The sequence below is a fragment of the Muscardinus avellanarius genome (assembly GCF_963383645.1).
Source record: "Muscardinus avellanarius genome assembly, chromosome: 8".
NCBI lineage: Eukaryota > Metazoa > Chordata > Mammalia > Rodentia > Gliridae > Muscardinus > Muscardinus avellanarius.
In genome coordinates this window covers 86,667,786-86,694,737 of record NC_137794.1, presented here as the reverse complement: position 1 = coordinate 86,694,737, position 26,952 = coordinate 86,667,786, and the positions used below count along the sequence as shown (strand labels likewise).

The 26,952-nt window shown below is 37.9% G+C and overlaps 1 protein-coding gene across 8 annotated transcripts in view; it reads right to left on the bottom strand.

Annotated features, from left to right (window-relative positions):
- EYA4 (EYA transcriptional coactivator and phosphatase 4) overlaps positions 1-26,707 on the bottom strand; it is a gene marked incomplete at both ends in the record, with an annotated part of 249,408 nt that extends 222,701 nt beyond the window's left edge. For all 8 annotated transcript variants that reach the window (XM_080700211.1, XM_080700213.1, XM_080700212.1 and 5 more), the window contains one exon: positions 26,675-26,707. In XM_080700211.1, the coding sequence (XP_080556337.1) occupies positions 26,675-26,707 (33 nt within the window). The remainder of the gene's footprint in view (positions 1-26,674) is intronic.
- Positions 26,708-26,952: the final 245 nt, after the last annotated feature.

The window sequence follows — 26,952 nt, the reverse complement described above, 5'->3', positions numbered from 1 at the left end:
CACACACACACACACACACACACACCAGTTCTTAACCACAGATATACTCACTATTCCTTAAGAACTACAAATACAGTTAAAAATATAAGATAGATATGACCACCATATGTTTATTTCCTTACACATTTACTTTTTATTTTTATATATAGTTTACTTGAAAGTTTGAATAGATAAGGGAAGTCTAAAGTAGCTGAAAAGGACAGACCTAGTTTCCATTTACTGATTCTGTGGTCTTGAATAGGAGTCTCATGTGTAGCACAGAGCCTCAAACAACAACCACTACCCGAGTCACTAAGATTAAGGAGAAAATACGTTGAAGGACCTGCATCCGATGGCTTTTGCTAAGTGATAGTAGTATTTCCTAGTACAAGTTGTTTGCAGGTAAGGTTGTCATGTCTCAGCTGGTATAAAAATTTTTTAAAGCCATATTTGTTATGTTCCCCAACCCAGGAACAGGCATTGTGCTCGGCAAGGGAAAGTGAAAGAAAAAGTAAACCTTAAACCCTCTTTGTTGAGCATAGGAAGAAGTTTCACAAAGCAATTGGTAACCTAACATTCACTGGTGGCTTACTGTGTGCCAGACACTACTCAAAATGGTTTGGAAGCTATTTAATCCTTATAAGTACCACTTCTCACCACTCCATTCCTAAAAACTGGCCTCTTAAGGGATCTTCCTTCTGCCCTTGCCCTAGCTAGAGTATTCTTGAAACAGCAGCCAGAGTGTTCTTGTTGAAACAGTCAGATCATGTTACTGCTTGCCCCAAACCCTCTATATTAGTCAGCTTATGTCACTACCAAAAATCTGACGCAGGTTACTTAGAAGGTAAAGAGAGGTTTCTTCTGGCTCAAAGTTCTAGGGGTTCAAGTCCAAGATTCTTTGGTGCCATTCCCTTAGGCCTCTGTGCAGAGTGACAGACATGTCATAATGGGAGCTCTTGTTAGAGAAAATGTTTGCATTTTCAACCAGAAAGGGGAGGGAAGGAAAGAGAAATAGAGAGGAAAAATAGAATGATTCCGCAGTCCTTTTTGAGAACACATCTCTAATGATCTAAGGACTTCCCATAAATCCTTTAATTTAAAGGTCTACGGCAGCACTTGGTATCACCATTTTGGGGACTAAGCCTTAAATAATGGACCTCTGGGGGACATGCCCATATTCAAGCCATAGCTCCCTTCAGTGGCTTTACTCCACTCCAAGTCATTACAGAGGCCAACAAAGACCTACGATGAAGCAAAAGTTCTGGCTCCATCACTAGCCCGGCCTCATATCCTTCATCCTCCTGCTGTACCTCAGGGGGCTCCTTATGCTTCTCAGACACACCATGCACGTGAACCCAGGGCTCTGGCCTCTTGTCATTCCTTGCCCCGGAAATGATCTTCCTCCAAATACTTTTCTTGAGTGGACCTCTATTTTCTTCAGGTCTTTTCTCCAGTGTCATTGCAAAGAGGTCTTCCCTGACAACTTTATTAAAATTGGAACCTTCCTCCCTCCCCATTAATAACCTGGTCCTGGAATGACCTGTTCTACTTTTGTCACTTAACACACTCCGTATTTCACTTCGGTGGTGCCTTGTCTATCTCTCCACCCAGAATGAAAGCGCTTTACGATAGTGATATTTTCATTTTATATTGTTTGATGCGGCATCCTCAATGCCCGGAAAATCTTGCAATGTAATCGATATTTATAAATTAGCTCTGGAATGAGTGAATTAAGCCTGGAAGGTAGGTAATTTGTACTCACATTTTATATTTTATATTTTCAGGAAATGTAATGGCAGGAAAACTTACACCCTGGAATTCACGCTTGATCACTGTGCTACTTGGCCTCTCGAGAGACCAAGTTCACATCTCTAGTCTGCCTGTAATCATATTTTGGAATTTAGCTTAGAACTTAGCAAAAAGAAAGCACATCTATCTCCCTGGCTGAGATTCTCCAGTGTAGGGCCCTCCTCTGGACTTCACAGATCCACACACAGGCTCCCAGAGCCACATCTTCCCTGTGTCACTAAAGTAATACATAGAAGTTTATCTTCACCTCCAGATTATTACTTATGTACATCTGTCTGTCTATAAGACCTAAAATAATGCTTAGTGCTATTTAAACTGGATGAAGACCACAAAAAACTGGGAGAAAAATTACTGCCACCAGCAATATCATATGATCGTCCTTGTTTCTTCAAGTGGAATGTTTGCTAGTGCATTTTTTCCACATATTTATTTGAAACTTCTGTGTGCAAAGATCTGTGTTAGATTCTATGGAGTAGAAAGAGGCAAGTTTTCCCCTACCTAAGTTTGTACCCACCCCAGCGCCACCTCTACCCCGGTGCTAACTATTATATATTAAACTCAGTGCCACAGAAATTTCATTTGAGTGATATGAACAATGTGCGACCTGATCTGTGACACAGGAGATACCTCTTCATGCAGAGGTAATAAGGAAACAGGATATAAAGGAAGTAAATGTAGTTAAAACCAGAACTGGCTGTATTGTAACATTCGTATTTTATACTATAGGGAAAGAATATTCTGTGCGTGTGTGCATGTGTGCACATGCATATAGGTATGTGTGTGTTACTGGGAACTGAACCCAGAGTCATTCTACCTCTGAGCATTACCCCCAGCCTTTTTGTTTCTTTGTTTGGTTTTGAAACCGTGTCTTATTATGTTGCTGAAAGCCTCACGAAGTTGCTGTGTCTGACCTCAAGCCTGTGATCCTTCTGTCTCAGCCTCCCATGTACTGGGATCATAGGTGTGTGCCACCAGGTAAGAATATTCATCTTAAACTAAGGTAAGAATATTCATCTTAAACTAAGTATCAAAGATGGAATAAAGCGAAATATTCTCTTTTCCCACCAGTGTTTCTAAACTAAAATTTTACTGTGTGTAAGCATTTAAACTACAGAACGACTACAGTGACACACCCCTATAATCACAGTACTTGGGGGCTGAGATAGGAGGATCACAGGCCTACCTTAGCAACTTGTGAAGTCTCAGCTACTTAGCGAGACTCTGATCCAAAATTTAAAAAAGTAATAATAAAATTTTAAAATTTAAAAAATAATAATAATAAAATAAGGCTAGGGAATAGCTACAGGTAAAATGCCCCTACATTCAATCCCCAGTACCAAAAACAAAAACAAATAAATAATTTTCTCTCCCACTCATCCAGAAAAGTCAAAAGACAGAGAGAAGAGAGACCAGGCACAGTCACCATCTTAGAGGCAAAGGAAAGGGAGACTATTAAGAGTGATCTCTTCAGAACTCCAACACTAGCTAGCAAACAATGCTAGCACCTACCTCCAACTGTCCTTTTGATAAGACTGGCTCTATCTTTAGTGAATATCTGAGATAATTACAAAGGAAAGACTATATTCAAGGCACTGTGAAGTCCAAATAAAAGGGAAACAATAGTCAAAACATAATCTACTAAGTATTAAAAATTAATGTTTATTCCTAAAGAAAAATCACTAATATCACCTCAAATATCAATATCCTTACACTAAGCATCTACTAGAACCAAACACAGTAATTATACAGGAAACTAAAAATGAAAAACAAGCCAAAAGTTGTGGTGCATGCTTATAACCCCAATACTTGTGAGGCTGAGACAGATGATTCACAAGTTCGAGTACAGCCTCAGCAACTTAGGGATGCTCTCAGCACCATAGCAAGACTCTGTTTCAAAATATATAATAAAAGAAAGAAAATAGGACTGAAAGTGTAGCTGGGAGCTAGAATGCCCCCTGAATTCAACCTCTAACACCACATAAAGCCTCAGAATGTGGGTAAGCAAACTATGGCCCATTCAGAAAAGCCATCCCATTTTTTTGTGGTTGTAAATACAGTTTTATTACAGCCCAAACACAGCATTTATATATTAGCTAAGGTTGTTTTCATCCAATGGAGTGCATAAGTAGGTACAATAAAGACTACATGGCCCATAAAACTTAAAGTACTTATTTACAGAAAATCTACAAAGCCCTGGATTAGGGTAACAATATATAAATCTTTTCTCTGTGACTCATGTTGCTGGTGTAACATTTCTTAACTGTAGCAATTTTTTTTTTTTTTGGTGGTACTGGGGGTAGAACCCAGAGGCTTTCTACATCCGGGCTATACTCCCAGACCTTTTTTATATTTTATTTGGAAACAGGGTCTCCCTAAGTTGCTGAGAGCCTCACTAAGTAGCTGAGGCTGGCTTCGAACCCATGTGATCCTCCTGTCTCAGCCTCCCAAGCGCAGGGATTACAAGCGTGCACCACCACGCCCGGCTGCAATTTTTTTAATTATACAAACTTTTCAAAAAGTTTTTCACTTAACAAATATAAATTTATTATCATCATATCATAACAGTTTTGATACCTATTCATGAAGATTTAATATTATTAAACTGATCATCATCGTGCATAACTATTTGTATTCATTTTGTATTAGAATATTGCTTCTGAAATGCATGTGCACACAGTGGAACACTATCAAACAAAACCAAAAAGGCATCCAAGAATCCATTAAAATCTTGATAACCATGAAAGTCATATTGGTGCATGAAGAAAAAACCTGAAAATTTAGAATATACTCAAAGGAAAACACTGACCAGCCAAAGACAACTGTGGTTAAAATTTTCATCATGTGTTAGTAATACTATCATATAATGTTGAAATGATAAATATCCATTCATCATGTTTTCCTTAAGAAAATTTTTTACAGAATGTTTTAATGAATAGTTTACATAGCTAAAGTTCCTTATCAAGATGGGTGAATAGGCTCTTATGATTATAATAATTACACATGTTTCAAACTCCCTCATACAGAGCATAAACACAAACACACATCATGTTCACCAGCGTGACTCACATGGCTATGCTAGTCTTATTAGAGTCAAAAGTGTGTAAAATATGAAACATATGGTATGAAAAGTCAAGGCCTGGCTGGAGTTGGCCTTTAGCAAGATATTTCTTAGAGTTGTGCAAACACTTTGCTTTTAATTTTAAAAGTGCTGGAAAATAACCAGGCATACCGAATACAGAGAGCTAGAAGATCAGCTGTAGCAATGATCTAACTATTGTGCTCATTTAAAGTTTTAAATGGCCAGGCATCGTGGTGCATGCTTGTAATCCCAGTGCTTGGGAGGCTTAGACAGGAGGACTGCACAGGTTTGAAGCCAGCCTCAGCTACTTAGGGAGGCTCTCAGCAACTTAGTGAGACCCTGTTTCCAAATAAAATATAAATTAGGTCTGGGAGCATAGCCCGGAAGTAGAAAAGCACCTGGGTTCAGTAGAAAAGCCCCTGGGTTCCATACCCATACCACTAAATAAATAAATAAATAGATAGATAAATGTATAAATAAATAAAGTTTTAAATGACTACATCATGAAAAAGTAATCATTATCTTCCTTTATTGTGGCACTTTGTACCAATAAATGTATCTCTGAAAAATGACGGCAGCCAGCAGAAGGCAATGCATTTTGTACATATATCTGTGATTACTTATGGAGAGTAATTATTGGTCTGTTGAAGAAATTAGTTCCTTAAAAAAAAAAAAACTCGGTTACCTTTAACCACATATTTGTGTTGATTCTATGGTATTTTCATTACATGAACATTTACAAAAGATGATGACAGTATTATGGAATAAACTCCCAACATAATCATGATATAAATTTCTATTTGTAGTGCTATTGTGAGGATAATCATATGTTAGCTTGATTCTAAGTGCCTAGTGGCACCATTTCAATGGTAAAAATCTTGCTATGGGATTGGGTTTCCATCACATAAGAAAGATGGAAAAACTTTTTTAAAAAGAAAATCAACAAGGGACAAGGAGGATTCTAAGGCATATGTTAATATGTTCATGTTATGGATATAAATTCATAATTATTAGAACGTTTTGTTTACATAAAAATTGTATGACAAATTGTACACATGCAATTTGTTTTTCTAATTCACTTCCTAAAGATGTTCCATCGGAGGAGTTCTTAGCATAATTATGGGGTCTCTGATCTAAAATTCTACCGTTTTCATTCATCAGAATACCAGACTTTGTCTACTTCTCCCAACTGGCTCTTGAGAACCCAGGAAGAATCCTGCTTCACTTCCCTCTAGAGGCTACAGGCAAAACTCCATTGAGAAATCTTATTCACAGTTCTGTCATTTACCTCTCAGCTCCTTTAGGGAAGAGACTCCTTTTTAAGTGTCCCTTGCAGAGCAAACTTCAATTGATTTCTGGCATATAGTGTATAAAGGTATTCATAAAATTATTAGGTTGAACTACATGAAAGTTTAATTTTTGTAGGTCAAAAATGATCAACAGTAGCAGTTACCCAAGGTCTAACTTAATTTTTAAATAAATAATTAAGAAATAGATACTCTAGGGCAGAAACTTCTATGAGAATATATATATATATATATATATATATATATATATATGCACACACACATACACACACACACACACACACACACACACACACACACTTCTAAGACTACTGAGATAGGTACTGTCATCACTCTGATTTAAAAGATCCACAAACAGAAAAAGACCCAGTAAAGTTATTACCCAAATCAAATATTCAGCACATTGAAGAGCTGAGATTATTCACTACTGCTGTATCATTTTTACACTGATTTTTGTTAAAAAAAATAAGCTCTTGAGTTGAATATATCGATACAGACTTAAGATTTTTTTTAAAATAGACTTTCTATCTCTTTCCACTGAAAAGGCAATTGCAATGGCATTCACTAGTAAGGAATACACTTAGAACTTTGATCTTGGTTTATATATGTGATTTCCCATTAAAAGATGAAGGACTCCTCAGAAAAATTGGCTGATTCCAGACTTGGAGCAAGAAAAGTATAAACCAGGCCTGCAATATTACATTGTGCCAAAAAGCCAAGAGAGATTCAAAGACTTAAGTAAGGCTTATCAAAAGGACGCAGGAGTTGGCTGGGAGGCTCCCGCTCAACAAATTCAGGACAATTTATCAAAATAATCATGATGGTAAAGGAACAAAGTACACTGAGTTGAAAATAACTCATGAGACCAAATATGAGCAAACAAAGGTAAAGACAAGGTGAAAGAGAAAATTCTTCTTTCAGAAAAATGACAAATAATTAATGTAGAAGCAATAATAGAATTTGGAAATCACCATATTGTATTCTTCAGTGTGATAATTCAGGCAGTAGTCACGAGTGGACGCTAACGCCACTCAGTGAAAGGCTGTGAACATGAGGAGCTTCTGCAGCCTGGAGGTGTCCACCCCAGGAGGCTGGTGAGCTGACAGCACAGGACTGGGGCTGGCTCAAACTCCCTCATGTTCACAACCTTACATGCCAGCAAAATCTACTATGGACAAGACATTCAGAAAAGCCATCCCAAGGTTAATAGATGTAAAATCACTGTATAAAATCAAGTATGCTTTAAACCATGATTGGGATAGCAGGAGAGCAAGGACTTTAAAAGACTGGAAAATTCTGCAGGGTTTAGCGAGAAGCAAAGGCTGTTTGCACTGAAGTTGATTCCTAGTGGACTGTAACTTGGGTTTGAGTGAAGCCAAATGAGGAGTCCAAAAAGGTTGGAATATGAATATGAGGGACACTCACATTGAGATGGGGCCGAATAAAAACTATGCCCTCAGTAGCAAAGCAGAGAAAGCCTCTTCTTGGAGAGGGCAATGATGGAGATGTGAGCCTCTCTTGAGCTTGGCTCAGATGGAAGAGGGAAAAAAGAAAACACTTTCCTGAGAATTCCTAACCACAGCCCACAATCACTCAATTTGGTATCAAAATTCATGCTGCATGGGTAGCCAAAAAAAATCCTAAATCAAAATTTAATTTAAATTGACCCCAGATGATAGGGTTTCCAGGCATCTGGCAAGAGTAAATTTGAATTCTTTCCAGGGGAACATATTTTAAACCTAAGTTCCATAGGATTCCCACAAATAAAGTTCAAAACAACATGAGCTCAAAAACACAGATGATACAACCTCAGCTACTTAGTGAGGCCCTTCACAACTCAAGTGAGATTCTGTTTCAAAAATAAAAAGACTAGAAAGTAGGGCTGGGTTTCCATCCCTGGTGCTGTAAAATAAATGCTAACTAAGGGAATGGTGGCTGCAGTTAGATAAGTAAAAATAAGATAAAACTTAAAGGGAAAAAATTGATAAGGAGCATTATTACATATTGAGAAAAGGTTAATTCACCAGAAAGTATGATCAATTCTAGACATGCATATACCCAGTAACATAACTTCTATATGTTTTTTTAAAAACTAGGCAGCATTATAAAATAAACAAAGAAATCCACACTCACAAAGAGAGAGCTTAACAAACCTATCTTGTTAATTGATTGATTCAGTAACAAGAAAAAAAGTTATACCTTAGATGACTGAAAATTAGAAATACAACACAATCAGCAAACCTACTTTCATGGTAATAAATAGATACCTGATAAAGGATAAATGAGCCATAGATCATAAATAAAAAAGAAGGAAAGCCAATAAATGTGGTGAGAATGGTAGCTCACTAGGGTAGGACCCTACTCAGTAGCAAGCAAAGACTGAACACTTGATGTCCTCTCCAGTTCTTCCTCCTGAAGTTTCTCATTGGAGTACCCTTTTTTTCACATTGATATCCAACCCACCAGCTGACCACTGGACTCTCCCTTTGAAATATACCCAGAATCCTACAGCGTCTCATTCCTCCCACAGCTCCTACACTAAGCCAAGCCCTTGGCATCTCCTGCCTCAGCTACTGCGACTGCCCCCGATCTGCTCTTCCAGACTCTCTCCAGTTGCCCCACCGACTGTTCTCCATCTAAAACACAATTTGGATGATGCTAGACCTGCACTCAAAACCTTCCAGTGATACCCCAGTCTTTAAGAGCAAAAGTCAAAGTCCTGACCCAGGCCTCATGCCACCAACTGTATGTCTACCCTCTCCCTACACATGCCATGCCTCAGCTGTTCAGCTCTGTCCCTTCCTTTACCACGCAGCATGTTCTCTTCCCCCTGCCTGAATGCTGTCCCTGCATATTTCCCAGGCCTCTACTCAAATGCCAGTTTCCCAAAGGAGGCCTCCCCCGAGCACCGGTCCACAGAAATAAGGGGTTTCACCACCCCTTATGCAATGATGCTCTATCCTTTTATACTGAGGTAGACGGTCTTTCTTCATAGCAGCTGACATCACCAGACACATGAGCATGTTCTGCTTGTTCCTTCACAAGAATGGACATGTGGTTTCTCTTTTTACTGCAATATTTTCAGTAACTATAACAGTGCTTGGCACGTGGCAAGGGCTTGATAAACCTTTGCTTAATATGTTCAATAAATGGCAAATATGATAAGCCAAGTAAACAAGGCTTGGATCCTGTCATTGCCAATTTTTCTATATGAACTGAAGCAAAATCCTAACCTCACTAAGACAATTTTTTCTTCACATGTTAAAAGAGAATATAAATACTTATCTCACAATTGTGATTTCTGCAAGGATAAAAAGTAAACATGTGTACATATATTTAATACATATGAGAAATTATATATCATATGTTAAGTCACTGTGGTTTATTTATTTATTTTCATAGTGTTTTTGTGGTACTGGGAATTTAACTAGGGGTGTTCTACCTCTGAGCTACACCCCTGGCCCTATTTTATTTTTTATTTTGAATCAGGGTATCACTAAGTTGCTGAGGACCTCCTTAAATTGCTGAAGCTGACCTTGAAATCGTGATCCTCCCAGTACATAGGAGGTAGAAACAGGAACACTATAAATTTTGAATGAAAAATGCATAGTTTGGGATGGTAGTGGCATACTAATGAAAGGGATGAATTTTTATAAAATAAAGTGATACAGGTATGCACCACCACGACCAGCTCATTATGCCTTTTAATTAGTAGTTGATTCTATAAGTAATAGTCTTTCTTTCTTTCTTTCTTTCTTTCTTTCTTTCTTTCTTTCTTTTTTTCTTTTTTGAGACATGTTTCCACTCTCTGTCTCTGAGCAACTGCAGGGAGTTCTTTCAGGGCTAATTTGAATGTAACATTAAGAACACGGCAGGCACAGGCAGTTGTCCTCCTAAGGCTACATGAGATTCTCTGAAAACAGCTTTACATGTGTTTTCTTAGGTCAATTCAGAGTCCTGGCATTCATCCTTGATTTCATTTATCACAAACAACAGAGGGGCATTTGTACATTTTCTCAGATGGAGAGCATAATAATAGAGCTGATCATTTAAAGAATCGTTTTGAAATTCAGAATCCTTTGAAACATTCGTTTTGTAAAACTTGAAAATACTACATTGATAACAAGCTTTTCATGCAGAGCAAATTATGTCTGAAAATATTAACTCTGAAGTCATTAAAAACATTTAAGTATATTTAGATTTACACTGACTGCCTGTGTAAAGATAAATGATTTTTTCCTATTTGTTCCCAGTCCAACAACACTGGAAGAGAAGAAATGTAGTATTCTAGATACACAAATAAAAAAGAAAGTTAAGAAATACCTAACTAATGCAGTTAGTCAATTTTAAATAGCAAGACTGAGCTCTAATTTTTAATGGCCAATTTAATTCATTGTTGAATACAAACATAAAAAGAGACCAAAGACAGGCGTGGTGGCGCACACTTGTAATCCCAGCATTCGGGAGGCTGAGACAGGAGGATCTGGATTCACAGACAGCCTCAGCTACTTAGTAAGACCCTTTGCAAATCAGTGAGACCCTGTTTCAAAATAAAAAATAAAAAATAGGGCTGGGAGTGTAGCTCGGAGATAGAATGTCCTTGGGTTCCATCCCTAATACCACAAGAAAGAACGAAAGAACGAAAGAACGAAAGAAAGAAAGAAAGAAAGAAAGAGGGAGAGAGGGAGGGAGGGAGGGAGGGAAGGAAGGAAGGAAGGAAGGAAGGAAGGAAGGAAGGAAGGAAGGAAGGAAGGAAGGAAGATATCGTTTTCCTTTTTGTTTAGATAGTGGATTTTTTTATACTTTTATTAATGTATCGTCATGAGATTCAAAGGTGATATAAACACAGCACATGGATGTGTCTTATTTTAAAAATGACATCTTTTTTATAGATTTTTGGATGAAAAACACATAGTTTGGGACATAGATTGGATGGTAGATGCACGACAAAGTCAGCTGAATTTCTGTAAAATACAGTGAAGGAAACAGAATATCCTGAGGACAAAGAAGACAAATTTAGAACACCCACAAAAGAAGAAGAGAGACAAGCAAGGTCAGAGAAAGGAGAACCAGGAATAGGGTATAAGATAGAAACCCAGGGTGTACCAGTGAGCAATACATTTCCATGAACTGTAAAGTAACAGCAACTCTCAAGTTCTTTCCTTTACTTGACTGGTCCTCAGTTTTGTTTTATTTTGTTTTGCTTTGTTTTGTTTTGTTTTGTTTTGTTTTGTTTTTAAGTACTAAGGATTGAACCCATGTGCATTCTACCTCTGGGCTACACCCCAGACCTATTTTTTATTCTTTATTTTGAAACAGGGTCTCACTAAATTGAGGAGGGCCTCACTAAATACCTGAGGCGGTCCGCAACCTGCGATCCTCCTTTCTCTGCCTCCCACATACTGGAATTACAAGCATGAGCCACCATTCCCGGCTTGGTCCTCACTTTTTGAACTGTGCAGTTTTTGCTGCCTCTTCAAGATTAAACATGCAAAGACTCTGCCAAAAAGTCAAAGCTACATTTCTAGACATGTAAGTCCAAATGCTGTTTAATGACGCTCTAAAGTTTTGAGAAAAAAATATTTAACACAAAAATTTTTCATTGCTACAAGTTCCTTAATTTTCTACTTTAACCAAAGAAAAAAAACAGGCACCAAGAGCACATTTCCCCCCCAGTTTCCTTGTGTGGAGGCTGATACATTCAATCTGATAGAATCTCACGGCAAAGCAACTTCCAGTTTAAAATCTCAACATCGACATTCAATCCATGTCCAAGTAACAAATACCAAATATCCTGAAGGCTTTCAATTAATTCCCTTAATGCTCAAGCTATTTGATATTAAGTGCTAAGAATGATAACACTGTACATACAATTCCGATGACTGTGCAAGAAGAAATAAAATAAACTTAGAGAAAATGCTAATTGAACCCACTGAGCCAGAAATATTCAGTGTAAAATATACTCCCCTGACAATAAGCAAATTGATTCAACATTCTATAATAAGTATGAATAACTAAAAAAGTATCACTGGTGACTCCTGATGTATGTCTGAAGAGTAATTTATATGCAATGGAATGTGTCTGAATCATCCAAAACATAAGAAAATACCATTACAATAAATACCATCTATAATGGTAACCCCTTATCCACAGGCGAAATGTTCCAAGACCCTCAGTTGATGTCGAAAATCATAGATAAAACCAAATACACACACACACACACACACACACTATGCTCTTCACTATATATACACAATTATAAGAGTTTTAATTTATAAGTTAGGCGCAAGAAGAAATTAGTAACGATAACTAATAATGAAGTGGACAAATTATAACAATATATTGTAATAAAAGTTGCATGAGTGTAGTACCTCTTTTTTCTCTCTCACTCCAAATATTGAGCTGAATGTAGCGGCCCACTTGTAGTAACAAATTCTCAAAAGGCTGGGGTAGAAGGATTACATGAGTCCAGTAACTTGAGGCCAGCCTGGGCTACATAGAGACCCTATCTCAAAATTTAAAAAAATAAAACTTATTATACAATACTCAACCTTCGTTTTGTGACAATGTGAAATGATACAATGACCACACAGGGGGAGACAAAGTGAGGCGAGGGCAGGCATTATGAGATCCTGCAAGGCTATTTTATAATGCTTCCTTGAACACAAATGCTGCAATACTGATAAAATACCGTGACAATCTATCTGGCAACAGTGAGAACCACTAAGTCACTAATGGGCAGGTAGTGTATACAGCACGGATACACTGGACAAAATGATGATTCATATCACAGGCAGGATGAAGTGGGAGGACTTAAGATTTCATTACACTGCTCAGAATGGCACACAATTTAAAACTCATAAACTGTTTATTTCTAGAACTTTCCATTAAATATTTTTGGACCATGGTTGACTGTAGGTAAATTAAACTCTGGAAAGCAAAACTATGGGTGAGGGCAGAGAACTGCCAATGTTCAGCAGAAGAGCTCTGGAAAGCCCCTTCACCATTCATAACAAGAAATTAACATAAATGTTTAAACACAGCTTGTCATTTTTCATAAAGGCTTTTCACTCACAAATTATTTCCCCAGGATAATATACAAGTCCTTTAATTCTGCATGACTTTAAAAATCTAAGATATTAAGCAAACAAACAAAATAGGGGAAAACAAAATCAGGCGAGCTGGGCCTTCAGCCAACTAAAACTTTACTTCATGGAAAGAAAGCAAGAAGTCTGCAATAACCTCACAATCACCCCAAACACAAAGCAGTGTGGACAATATTATGCAAATCACAGAGCACTGAAGACGGGGCTAAGTGAGCCTGGAGCCAAAGTGACTACCTCTTAAAAAGAGTAATGGAAGCTGAGCACAGTGGCACACACCTGTCATCTGGCTACTTGGGAGGCTGAGATAGGAGGTTGCAGGTTCAAGGACAGCCTCAGCAACTTAGCAAGACTTTCAGCAACTTAGTGACACCCTGCCTCAAAATTAAAAAAAAAATAGGGTTGGGGGTTTAGCTCAGAGGTAGAATGCCCCTGGGTTCAATCCCCAGCATCAAAAAAGAAAGAAGAGAGGGAAGGGAAAAAGGAAAAGGGGGAAGGGAGAGAAGGGAAGGGAAGGGAAGGGAAGGGAAGGGAAGGGAAGAGAAGAGAAGAGAAGAGAAGAGAAGAGAAGAGAAGAGAAGAGAAGAGAAGAGAAGAAACAGGCACCTCCATACAGCTTGAGTTGGCAGCCTCCTGGAATTGCCTTTTCATTTTATGAAAATACTGCCCAAACTGAAACTGTAATGCCTTTTTACCTTCTTTAATATTAATATTTGAAATATTATTGCCACTTTTGATATCTAGTTCTTATTTTTCTTACTGAATACCATATGTAAACTATGACCATAAGGAGTTAAGCAATATATAAAATCATAACATATATGTGCATATACGTATATGTATATATATGTAATTTTTCTAAATGTAGTCATTTAAAAATTGCTGATTAAACATAGTAGTTATCAAATGTATATATTTTATAAGATCTATGGAATAAACAGGAACTTGGCAGCAGCAGAATAGCTGGAGCTATTCAGATAGCAGTTCTCTAAAATAAGAAGATAAAGCTATAAAGTGCCAAGAAATCCTTAGCAATCTGAAAAACAACCATAATGTGCTCTTAAATCTTTGCTGAGTAAATATTTTAACTTCCTGTTCATGACTTAAATCCATTGTTTAATTCCGGGTCAAAATGAAGTAACCCAAATATGCACTCTGTTATATAAAAGGCCCAGAGGATGAAATTACATCTCTCTCTAATAAGGTCCTTTGAAATCCAATACTAGAGTAACTTAGCAGCCAAATTATTTTTCTTCTGCTAATGCTGATTGAGCAGTAAATAATAACTAGGAGAAAAACAAACACACAAAATAAAGTGCTTCACACCTTCACTTGAGTTTCTTAAAATGATCCCAGGTCTACCAACTTTAGCCATAGGTCAAACGCAATTATTTCCTCAGCATTTATGTAAGGCAAAAGTTTAATGCCGTTTTACAGGAGGCTGATTTTAATTTAAAAATCTTAAGAAATACTACAAGAAAAAAGTGTGCTTCCAAATTTAAGCTTTTATTTTTGAAATCAATTAAAAAAAGAAAACATTATTTCAAAATGCAGAAATTTTTTGTTAATGCTCTTGCCCTGATAAGGAGTTTAGACCTTCTCAGTCTCCATTTTTGCATCTATAAAGTATTTGAACGGTGTAAGCCACTCCTACCATCTATAAAGCAAGCCCTCAAAGAAAGTAAATGCACCCTTAAATCTTCCTAAAGAACCTGTCATAGTAAAATCATATATTCCAAATGCCAGCCAATTATGGTTTTCTTAAATCAGTAGATTGAAAATTAGTCAGGTCTATTTTATATTGTCCTCAGTTTACCCCTTTCATATTGTTTCTGTTATGATGGATCAGTGAGTTAAATAAAATATCAGCAGGAAGAAAATGAACACAGATCAAATATTTTTCTTCTTATGCATCAAAATTCAAAATATTTCAGGCTTTTGTTGAAGGTGGAGTTAGGGTGGAGAACAGAAAAATAAATAAGGCATTTTCCCGATAGATTTGTCAGCAGTTAAGATTGCCAATTCTGGAGTCAAACTTTCTGGGTTAAAATCCTGCTTCCCAACTCACTAGCTGGGTGACCCCTCATGTAGAAACTTGGGTGATAGTAATAGTAGCCACTTAATAAAATGGGTGAGAAAATTAATAAATTGGTAAAACATATGTTACATGTACACTTACATACAGCACTTAGAAGTCCTGAGGCACACAATATGCATGACATAAATGTCAGCTGTGGGCATCTGTGGCTCTGAATGGAGTTATGATCTACTGTCCGCATATGCCATCCTCACAGTTTGGATGAAATAATGAAAGCAAAACAGCCTAAGCAATGTTTGTTCCTTCTTTCTAAACTTGCTATTTCTTTTGCAGTCCTCTTCCACTCTGCTGTCCTAGCTTCTGCCAAGAGAGGTAACATGAACTTTGTCACAATTTAACCCTTATGGGGAAATTGGCATCCTAGAGAATTCAGCACATAGAAATCAATTTCTACTTCAAGAATATATGAAATGATGAAATTTCAAGTACTTTGAGAAAAGAACTTTTTAACTGTGTCAAAAAAAACTTAGTCTAACCCCATCAAAAAATGGGGTTTGAGCCGGGCGTGGTGGCCCACACTTGTAATTCCCGCGCTTGGGAGGCTGAGACAGGAGGATCGCGCGGGTTCGAAGCCAGCCTCAGCTACTTAGTGAGGCTTTCAGCAACTTAGTGAGACCCTGTTTCCAAATAAAATATAAAAATGTCTGGGAATATAGCCCGGAGGTAGAAAGACTCTGGGTTCCACCCCTAGGACCACCAAAAAATAATAATAATAAATAAATAAATAAATAAATAAATAAATAAAATGGGGTTTGTCCCAATCGCTTCCATACAAACAGGCTCTTTCTTCTGCTTGTTGCAGATGTCAGTATCCGTGGGACACAGAGCAAGCAGTTTCCTCCAATGAGTTAGAGGTATTTTCATTAACTACAGATGTGGCAATTTCTCTTTTTTTCTTTGCCTAATGACTTGAAGGCAAAACAAACAAACAAACTTTCAATGCCAGCCCCATAGTCTTAAGTTCTAGTCAATGAGACACATTTTGCTAAAAGAAAACCGATAATGTCACACAATACTTTATGTACTGAGCTCTAGCAGATCATCTACCAATTTCTAAAACAGTGGCTACTGCAAATCTTTGTACTATCTAAGCCCTTGGTCCTACCTTGCTTCCAGACACTTTCTGACTTTGTGTGAACAAACAGTCTTGGCTTCTGCTTTGCTGAACAACTGAATACCATCAGGGGAAAACAGCGTGGGCCTCTCAAGCATGCACATATTCTGTAACATATCCAAAGTCAATGCATGTTACCTTTTCTCCATCAGCTTATCCCCTTCCTGTCCTCCACTGAGACCCACAGTCCCTTCTGCAACATCAGTCATTGTATTAACTATGGATTTCTTCTCAAATCCCATCATCAACCATGCATGGGTTTCCCCTTGTCAAAAATAACAAGTGCTCCCTTCAATCTTTGTAGCACTTCACTTCTCTAAATTGGCCAACTCTTTCTTCCTTTCTTATTACCTTCCCTATGTTGAGGCTCAAAGGTGCCTTTTCTTGCCCCAACTCTATGGGATTTCATTTTGAAATGCCACAGATAACCTCCAATTCCTCCTCCTCTCCACTTCACAAACATGGCAGTCTCCTGGGCTCATCTCATCTTTCTGCCCTTTACCTAGATATCATTCCTCTTCTAAGCACCCCCCTAAAAGAAAACACTACCTTTCTCCCCACAGCCAGCCCAGACATCTCCATGGTCCAATAGGGCTTCAATAACTGTAGTTTGACATGTTCACAAAAAGTCCTAAATTTATACACATCTTTTACTTTCCTTAAGTCACTAATTCCCACTTCTAAACTCTATGCATGGCATCTCCTAGGCTTGAAGCTCCTTAGTAACCCCTTTCCTTCTTTCTGCCCACCCCCTTTCTCCTATTAACCCTGTTCAGTTACTAGCAAGTTCACCAAAGCTACCTCTTCAGGTTCCTCCCACTGATTCTTTCTCCTTTGTCTTTCTTCTGCAGTCATATCACTAATTTAGGGAAAGTATGGTTAATAATCTGACACCTTTTTAAAATAAAGTTCTACTCAGAACACAGTCATGTACATTCAGTTTTTTACTGTCTACGACTGTTTTTTTATTTCAACAAGAGATATGAGTAATTGGTATTGAGGCTCTATGGCCAAAAGACCAGGAAATGTTTATTGTCTTGTCCGTTTTTGGAGAAAAAAAATATTGCCAATCTCTTTAAATTCACATAAAACTTTTTCAAGGTTTTGTAAGCCATGTCCCCACTCCTAGTTTCCAAGCCATCCTTAATCTTCTTACCATCTGGCTACTTTTTTTTAATAAAATATGCCTTTGAATATATTACTTTCTTGTTCAGAAATTCTATAGTACAGCCGGGTGTGGTGGCACCCACCTGTAATTCCAGTACTTGGGAGGTTGAGACAGAAGGATCACAGTTAAAGGTTAGCACTGGCAACTCAGCAAGACCCTGCTTCAACATAAAAAACAGAATAGGGTGAGGAATGTTAACTCAGAGGTAGACAACCCCTAGGTTCAATCCTCAATGCCATGAAAAAGAAAAAAATCATATAGCACTTTCCATTGTATCCAAGTTAAAAGTTTAGACATCAAGGCAGCATCTTCTACATCTCTACGCGTTACTTGGCAATGAGCATCATCCTAGCCACCAAGGGCATAAATGCATCTTAACTTGGCTCCAAAGTTCTCAGTCTTCTGAGCACTCCTCAGCCAGATCTCCCACTGATCACATCCTCATGCCTGCAACACTTCTGGTAGTCATATCTCCTTATATTTTGTACCTCTGAGACCTTGTTCCTGATGTTGAACTTCAAGGCCCTGTGAAGGTGTGACCTTGGCCATCTATAATCCTGCCTTGTCCTTTCTTAAACAGACTGCTCTTACTGATGGTATAGTGCTCCTTAAGCTATTCCATTACCTTCACAATATTATTTGGCTTGCTTACATTCTGTATTATATGTTTTTTTAACCACAGTTCTCCCTATAACATATTACAACATACTCCATTAAAAGTTCAGGTAAACCTTCTCAAATATTTTTCAGAGTATATGCAAGTATCTAAATAAAGAATTATTGAAAGCAGGTATAATGTAAATCAATGGTTCTTGCCACTCCCTTTGCCTGCAGAAAACATTTGGTGATGTATCAAGGCATTTTCGAGTGCCACAAAAAAAGGAAGGGGGTTGCTACTGACATCTAGTGGGTACATACCAGAGATGTTGCTAAATGTCAATGTACTACTATGTACAGGAGGACATCCCCAGCTCCCAGCCCTACAGAGAATTGTCCAGCTGAGGTTTAAAATGCTAGTGTATATTAATCCTTAGCTAACCAGAATTCCTACAAAATATGCCTACAAATACAACAAGAAGAAAATGATAACTATTTGTTGACTTACTAAAATATTTTAACAGTTTATAGTTTTAGTTATATTGATGGAAATCTTAAAAAAAAAAAAACACCATAAAATGAATGCTATCTCAGTGCCTATTCACAGCACTTTCTGCCTGGCAAGGTGAACCCAGTAACCAGATATAAAATACTTGAAAATTTTGGAAGAAAGTACATCAAGGAAGAATTCACTGAAAGCAGCAAAATGCAGTCACAGTGTAATTTGATGTTTATCAGTGTAATGACTGTAGGATCAAGCAGATATCTTATATAAATTGTCATCTCCTGGATCTCTATGTGTGGGGTGGCCCAGGGGTTCATCCTTTTAGTTTTTCTTTATCTTGACTCACTCTCTTAAGAATCTCAACTAATATCTTTTCTTTAAATGTCTCCAACAGTTTGAAGTCTCCCAATCTGCACTTCAAGTTCAATCTACTCCCTTAAGTTACTGATAGCTACATCTGAATTGGCAATATTTCCACCCATATATCTACTAGCAGGCAAAATTTATCATGTCTCCCTTAGTTAAGTCCATTAAGACTCTTCTATGAATCTGTCCCCCATTCAGTGCCTCCGCAATACAGCCTTCTTGGATTCTGGAGCTCTGCCCTCTGCACCTGATACCTCTTCTTATCCATTACAAAGACCAAAGATCTATGCAAAGCCTTCTTGGAGTCTCATCCTAGAAATGATACTCACATTCCCGGCCCTTGCGCTTCATGCGATAGAACTAGTACAACTAGTACAAGACCTTTTCTATTGTAAGGAGACTGGGAAGTGTAGCATGGTGTACCACAAAGGAGAAGTATGGAATAGGATTGGTGAAAACACAATACTGTCTCTTTCACCACATCTAAAAGTCAACACCTGATCTTCCCCCAACCTGTTCCTTCCAAGTTGTTCCATCTTGGTAAATGCCATTTCTACCTAGCCTATTCTTTAGAAAAAATACCCAAAAGTTATCTTTGACTACTTTCTTCACCTCACAATCCACATGCAATATATTAGCAAGTCATCTTAGTTCCATCTTCAAAACAAATACTGAATGTGATCATTTTCCAACATCTCCTGGCAACTTTGTCCATTCTTCACCTGGACAGTACTATAGCCAGTTTCTACTCTTATTACCATAGTCCATTTTTATAATAAAAATTGGACTCATCTTAAAAAACCTTAAGTAACATCACATCCCATAAAGCACTTGACACAGGTCCTGTTAGTGAGGCATAAAGCTGATGAAAAGTTAGTTCTTACCCTCAGTGAATTTTTCTGTTTGCTGAGTATTTTTGTAATGGTTTGGATTTGGGGTGTTCTCCAGCCCTAAAGAAACAGATGCCAATATTGGAAGCAGGGCTTCATTGTAATCTCATCTTGGGCAAGATAAATCCATTAGAATGGTGGCTGGTGCCAGGCATGGTGGTGCAGGCTTGTAATCTCAGCATTCGGGAGGCTGAGACCAAAGGATCATGGTTCATGGAAAGCCTCAGCTACTTAGTGAGGCCCTCTGCAATTTAGTGAGACCCTGTTCCAAAATAAAGAATAAAAAATAGGTCAGGGGGTGTAGCTCAGAAGTCGAGTGACTCTGGGTTCCATCCCTAGACCCACACACAAAAAAAAGAATGGTGGATGGTGGCCAGGACAGTAGGATGTGACTTAAAAAGGTGGGTCCCTGGGGCTCCAGCCTTGGGGGTTATATGTGGTTCCTCCTTGCCCTGAGCTCTCTCTCTTCTGGCCTCCAGGAAATGAGGATGAAACCCTGTGCTCTACCTCTCTCCACTTGCCACCACCATACTCTGAGACCCACAGTCCCCAGCCTTACATGAACTGAACCCAATATCTCCAAGAAAAACTATGAGCAAATAAATCTCCCTTCCTCTATGTGGTATGGGCAGTTCTTATATTAATGCTGTGAGAATGTTGACCATTATAACCTTTTAGTAGAAGTTATATGACATTCATTTTTCTCATTTCTCAAGAAGTATCCAAGAATCTCTGAGTTGACACGCAGTGCCTCAGCACTGCCAAAGAATGGTGAAGTCCTTGGAATGACCTGGGAACCCCTCCACGCACCCATGCTGGCTATCTATGTGTCCTCATCTCTGTCCTGCTCTCTCCATCACTGCCACCAGCACTGGCCCTCTCTCTAGTCCCTGGACATCCAGGCATGCCACCATCTCATGGCTTTCTCAATTTCTGCTCCTTCTAACTGAAAAGTCCTTTTCCTCAGACATCCACATAACTCACTCCTTCACCTACGTCGGATCTTCACAGGACATCTGTTCAGTGAGGCATTTCTGACCACTCTAAAAATCACAACTGTCCCCACCTACCCACCCTACCCCTGGGAGTCTTCTATCTCCATCCTCACTTTATTTGGCTTTTGTTCTTGCACCTATTGCTATGTGACATATTATATTTATTAGTTTACACACTAATAAAAAATATAGCCGGGCATGGTGGCGCATGCTTGTAATCCCAGCATTCGGGAGGCTGAGACCTGAGGATCATGGTTCACGGACAGCCTCAGCTACTTAGTGAGGCCCTCTGCAACTCAGTGAGACCCTGTTTCAAAATAAAGAAAAAAAATAAAGAAAAAAAAATAGAGCAGGGGGTATAGCTCGGAGGCCAAATGCCCCTGGGTTCCATCCTCAGACCTGAAAAAAAAAAAAAAAAAAAAAAAAATATATATATATATATATATATATATATTATATATAATATATATGCTCCATAAGAAATTTGCCTAAATATTATATATTCCATTTTGCTTACCAAGTATTTCCAACATCTAAAACCATGCTTCAAGCCAGGCGTGGTGGCGCACACTTGTAATCCCCGCGCTTGGGAGGCTGAGACAGGAGGATCACACAGGTTCGAAGCCAGTCTTAGCTACTTAGTGAGTCTCTCAGCAACTTAGTGAGACCCTGTTTCCAAATAAAATAGAAAATAGGTCTGGGAGCATAGCCCAGAGGTAGAAAGCCTCTGGGTTCCACCCCCAGTGCCACCACAAAAAAAATAATAATAAAAAAATAAAACCATGCTTCAAATGTACTCCACAGATATTCACTAAATAAATTGATATCTAAATCTCTTAAAAACAACTGATCAGAACCTGATGTAGCATCATATATTCTTATTCTAAATTAAAATTAGAGTGAGGATAGGACTTCTAGTATATTTGTCTTTTTTAATTATTAGCGGAAAAAAGTTCCGGAAAGGAAACAAGCAATCCTTAAATATTTAATTGAATTTGTTGAATTAAAATGCTTCTAAATTAAAATTAGAGTGATGATAGGACTTCTAGTATATTTATCTTTTTTAATCATTAGCGGAAAAAAGTTCCTGAAAGGTAACAAGCAATCCTTAAATATTTATTTAATTGAATTTGTTGAATTAAACTGCTTCTAAAGAATTTGAAACTTCAATGTAGAATTGTCTAACAGAATTCTAAACATTTATGAAAGTTGAATCTTATTTTTAATTGCTATCTCCTAAAACTTTCTAGACCCTCTAAACCAAACTGGAAAATAAGAGCTTGATATAATGCAAGAAAAATTTTAAGGATCAAACTTTGTTGTAATAATATTTAGTTAAACTAGCATCAGACTTCAGATGCAAGTTTTCCCAAATTTAAGTCCAATATGAATTCATGAATAAGTAAAACACTCTGAGAATAATGTTTTGATTTTCTAAAATTTGTCAGGCTGTTCATTAATATACATTACCAAGCCAGGCGTGGTGGCGCTTGGGAGGCAGAGACAGGAGGATCGCGCAGCCAGCAGCGCTGGCATAGGAGACCCTGTTTCAAAAATATAAAATAAGTCTGGGAGTGTAGCCCAGAGGTAGAAGGGCTTCCAGGAACCCCAATACCACCAATATATATATATATATATATAGATAGATAGATAGATAGATAGATAGATAGATATAGATAGATAGATATAGATATATATAGATAGATATAGAGATAGATAGGTAGATAGATAGATAGATGATAGATAGATAGATAGATATAGATATATACATTACCAAAAGTATAAAAAAAAACATTTGAAGAAAACATCTGTTGAACATCCTCAAGAATTGTGCTAAGAGGGAAGGGTGCAGGATGAGCAAGACCTACCACTAGCCTAGTGGAGAGACAGGATGAACAAGACCCACCACTGACTTAGTGGAGAGACAAGCAAGTAAATAGATATGGTTTCAGTCTGAGGGTAAGTGCTAGCTAGGTACAGGAAAATGCACACAGTACAGGGCCTCAACCAAGCGTGCCTCACCCTGTGTTGCTGGCTGTGTAGAAAGAAATGAAGCAGTCACTTGGAATGAAAATTAAGTTGAGTCCTCAGGGATAGCAGATATCCTGGTGGAAAAAAGGCCATCTAGGAAGAAGCTACCCAGTGCTTGCAATGGCCCAGAAACCTCAGAGAACCTGGAAGCTGCAGAGAATTCTGGAAGGAATTTCTGGAATAATCCAGAAATGAGACTGGAGAATTAAGTCATCATTAGGTCTTGTGTGTTTGACTAGACACAGTATCCCCTATCCTGTGGGGAGGAAAAGGGTGTGAAAAATAAGACGTAGAGAAACACTGGGCATGATGGGGCATGTACTTGGGACACTGAGACAGGAGGGTCGTAGGTTGTAGGCCAGCCTCAGCAACTTAGTAAGATTTTGCTTCTAAACAAAAAATAAAATAGGACTGGTGGTATAGTTCAGACATAGAATGTCCCTGGGTTCAATCACCAGTTCCAAAATAATAAAATAACAAGTAAAGAAGAGATGTGATTAAGTATCTAGTTTAGGAAGACAATTTTAGAAGTAACTCAAAGAACAAAGCAATCAAGAGTTAAAGGTCCAAAACAGGGGAGCTGGAACAAAGCTTTGAGAGAGACTAAAAACTAGGAATAGACTGAATTTCAGCTGGATGATGAAGGAGAGAAGGATCCATGCTCCCTTTCCAATGTAATCTGCTCTATGAGGATGATGCTGTTCACTGAGATGGGCAATATTGTGAGAGAATAGAAAGGAAGGAAAAATGGAGAGAGGAGAGCTGGTGAGTTTAGTTTGCACCTGCTGAGTTTGTAGAACTATGAACTTCCAGGCAAAAATATCCCAGAATATTTGGATATGCAAGAGTAAATGAATATTTCTTGAAGAGCACTAATGACCACAAGTGTTTGCAAAAGGAGCTAATGTTCACGGAGTGTTAAAGTGAGACACATGTAAGCACTTCGAGGAACATCGTCTTCCTATTCTCTCTACCCTAAAAATGAGGGAGAGAAGTATCTAAGTGTCATTTCTGGTTTTACAGCCCAATCCCTTAACTACCATAGTATATGAGAGCATGCAAAATCCATTACAGGTCTTAGGGCAAGATAAAATGGGATCGATTCTCATCTCAGATATTTAACATCCATTTGATTTTGACAGTTTCTAAGCCACAGTTTCTTCAACTGTAAACTGGTAGCCATTAGAACAATACTGGAAGGGTAGAGTAAAAATTGGAGAAAGTGTATGGAAAATGCTCAATGGCGTGTGTGCCGTTCATGGATAAATGGCAACTACTGTTATGTATTTGCCCGAGAAGATTTTGCCTAAAGTAAAATAGCTATGATTTATGAATATTCCCTATCATCTTATTATGAACTTTAATTCCACTCTTATTTTATCTCAATTAATATTCTCATTTTTAAAAAGGATTTGAGACATTAATATGTTCCACAAAATGTAGTCGTTTTAAATTTTCATTCAAGCAGAAACCATTTGGATGAAATGTGTTTGTTTTTGTTGTCATTGCTGTTTACACTTCTATAGGGATGAATGCCACAATAAGCTGCCCCAGAAGAAAGCTATGGACTTGGAGTCAGAAGATCAGTGTGAAGTCCCAACTCTGCCATTTCACTTGCCCCAACATGGGCAAGTCATTCAACAGTTCTAGGCATCCTTTCACATATTTATGAGATGAATGGATTAGTCTCCATATTCTAAATCCAAATTCAGAAAATAGGTTTGGGTTCTCAAAAACTATAAAAATGCTTTATAAAAACTTTTAAAGAAATAACAACTTTATGATATAACTGAAAGAGTCTAAGTAAGTTCCCAAGGGTCATAAAGTATCTAAGTGTCAGAGATATCTGGTTTGACAGCCCAATCCCTTAACTACCATACTATATGACAGCATGCAAAATCCATTACAGGTCTTAGGGCCAGATAATGTTAAATGATATGAATATATGATTTATAAGTTATGGGCATTACTTTGTGAAAGATGATATGAAGCACCTTGTGTAATACCTCATTCACGTACTAAACCTAAAAACGTATTCTCTTTAAATCTCAACTGCATTGAGAACATACTACTGTCTTAGTATGTGCACACCTGAGAGTCATTGACAGAATCAACCACCCTACTTTTCTGGCAATTTGCCTGCTTTATTACCGTGAGTTTCATGCTCCCCAAACCTCCTTGAATTCTGGAAAACAGAGGCAGCTGGTCACTCAACACATAAACACACACACACACACACACACACACACACACCCCTACACATACATACAACCTTTAAATGACAGAATAAATATGGATTGATAGCGCCCCCCCCCATAAATCATCAGCGGAAGGTGATGCCATTGTTCACCATTGACCTCCAGGCACAAGGTCACATCTACAGACCTCTGATTACAGCCAGATACATAAACATCCAGTGGTATGGGGGAGAAGCAGCAGTCATAATGGCTGGCATCAACTTGCTGGTTTCCTGGCTCTAGCAAACTCAATGAGCATCGTTTTTAAAAATGCTATATTGAAGCCCTTGCCTCCCCATTGTAACTTTGATCCACTGTACTAAAAGAGACAATTTTCAAGAATCTCAGATGTTTGACAGATTTTATAATTTCATAGTACTGTTGTTACATATTTCCCTACAATGATGCTATATGAAATAAATAAGAATATAATGCATAATGAAATTAGATTGTGGTTATGTGTATGGCTAAACTGAAGACCAAGATATTATACCTTTTCAAAATGTCCACTATAAAGTACATTAAGCCAGTTTAGAACATTAAGTATGTGCTAAAACTTATATTCCTCTCTATTTTAAAGTTATACATATAATCTTTTCTAGAACCACATTGTTATTCATGGGTATATTATCCTTGTTTGCCTGTTGAAGACTTTAGACTTTAAAATCAACCATGATTGTACATTCTACTAAAGAACAGCCTCAGTATGCAGAACACACTTTTGGTAAGTACATGTCTTCTTCCTTGTGACATTGGTAGTTGTTGGTGTGCGGTCAGGGGTGTGGGGCAGGGATACTCTTCCCCTGCCTCTAGCTAGACACAGTGAAGAACTCATGTCAAAGAGACACCACCAAAGAAATAGGGAAAGCCTTGTAAAACTTTTCCTTTTGGGAAATCAAAATCTGAAAAGGACTGTCCACAAACTGGCAGATTCTTGGTCCTGCAATAAACCTTGGTAAAACAGGAAAAGCATGGTGTAGTTTTCATGGGTAAAATGAGTGATAAGCATGCTACTAAAATACTTTCTCCCGTTAAGCCTCTAGTAGCCAACAATATATAAACGATCTAGTATATGTGGAACAAAACCCAATAAAGGAAATGCATAGCATTGTCTAGACTGTCTAAAACACACAGCATGATTTCAGCTCTCTCATCTCAACCACTGGCTCTCCAAGTAGAGAACCCAAGGGAGACATCAGAATGTGACATTGTCATTAAGCAGAAACAGCCCACATCTCCAGAGTTCTCTTGCATGTCTTTAAAAGAGAATTTGAAAAGCAACAAAATTTATACTAGACCAAAAACTTGCTGCTTACTAATGTTCCTTTTAAGTCTGCTTTTGAGTAGCCTTACCACAACTTCTTTTCAGCAAAACTAAGATTGAATGGAGACTTACTGATTGTTCATTCAAATCCTGGGAGTCTTCCATGTGGTTTTCTCACCTCTCCTGCCACTCCCCAGTAGAAGCAGCTTCCTTTGATTAAAAATGGACCGTCTGAAACAAAAGGGAAAGAAAAGGGGTGGAGGATTATCTTTTTCTTCATTTTTAAAATTTATTAATTTTATCAAATAGATGATAAGGTATACAAGAGTTTTTGGAAGAAAATATTTGTTAATACTGTCTCTATAGCTGATATAAATATTCATCTTATAAAAATATCAAGGTAAAATTGG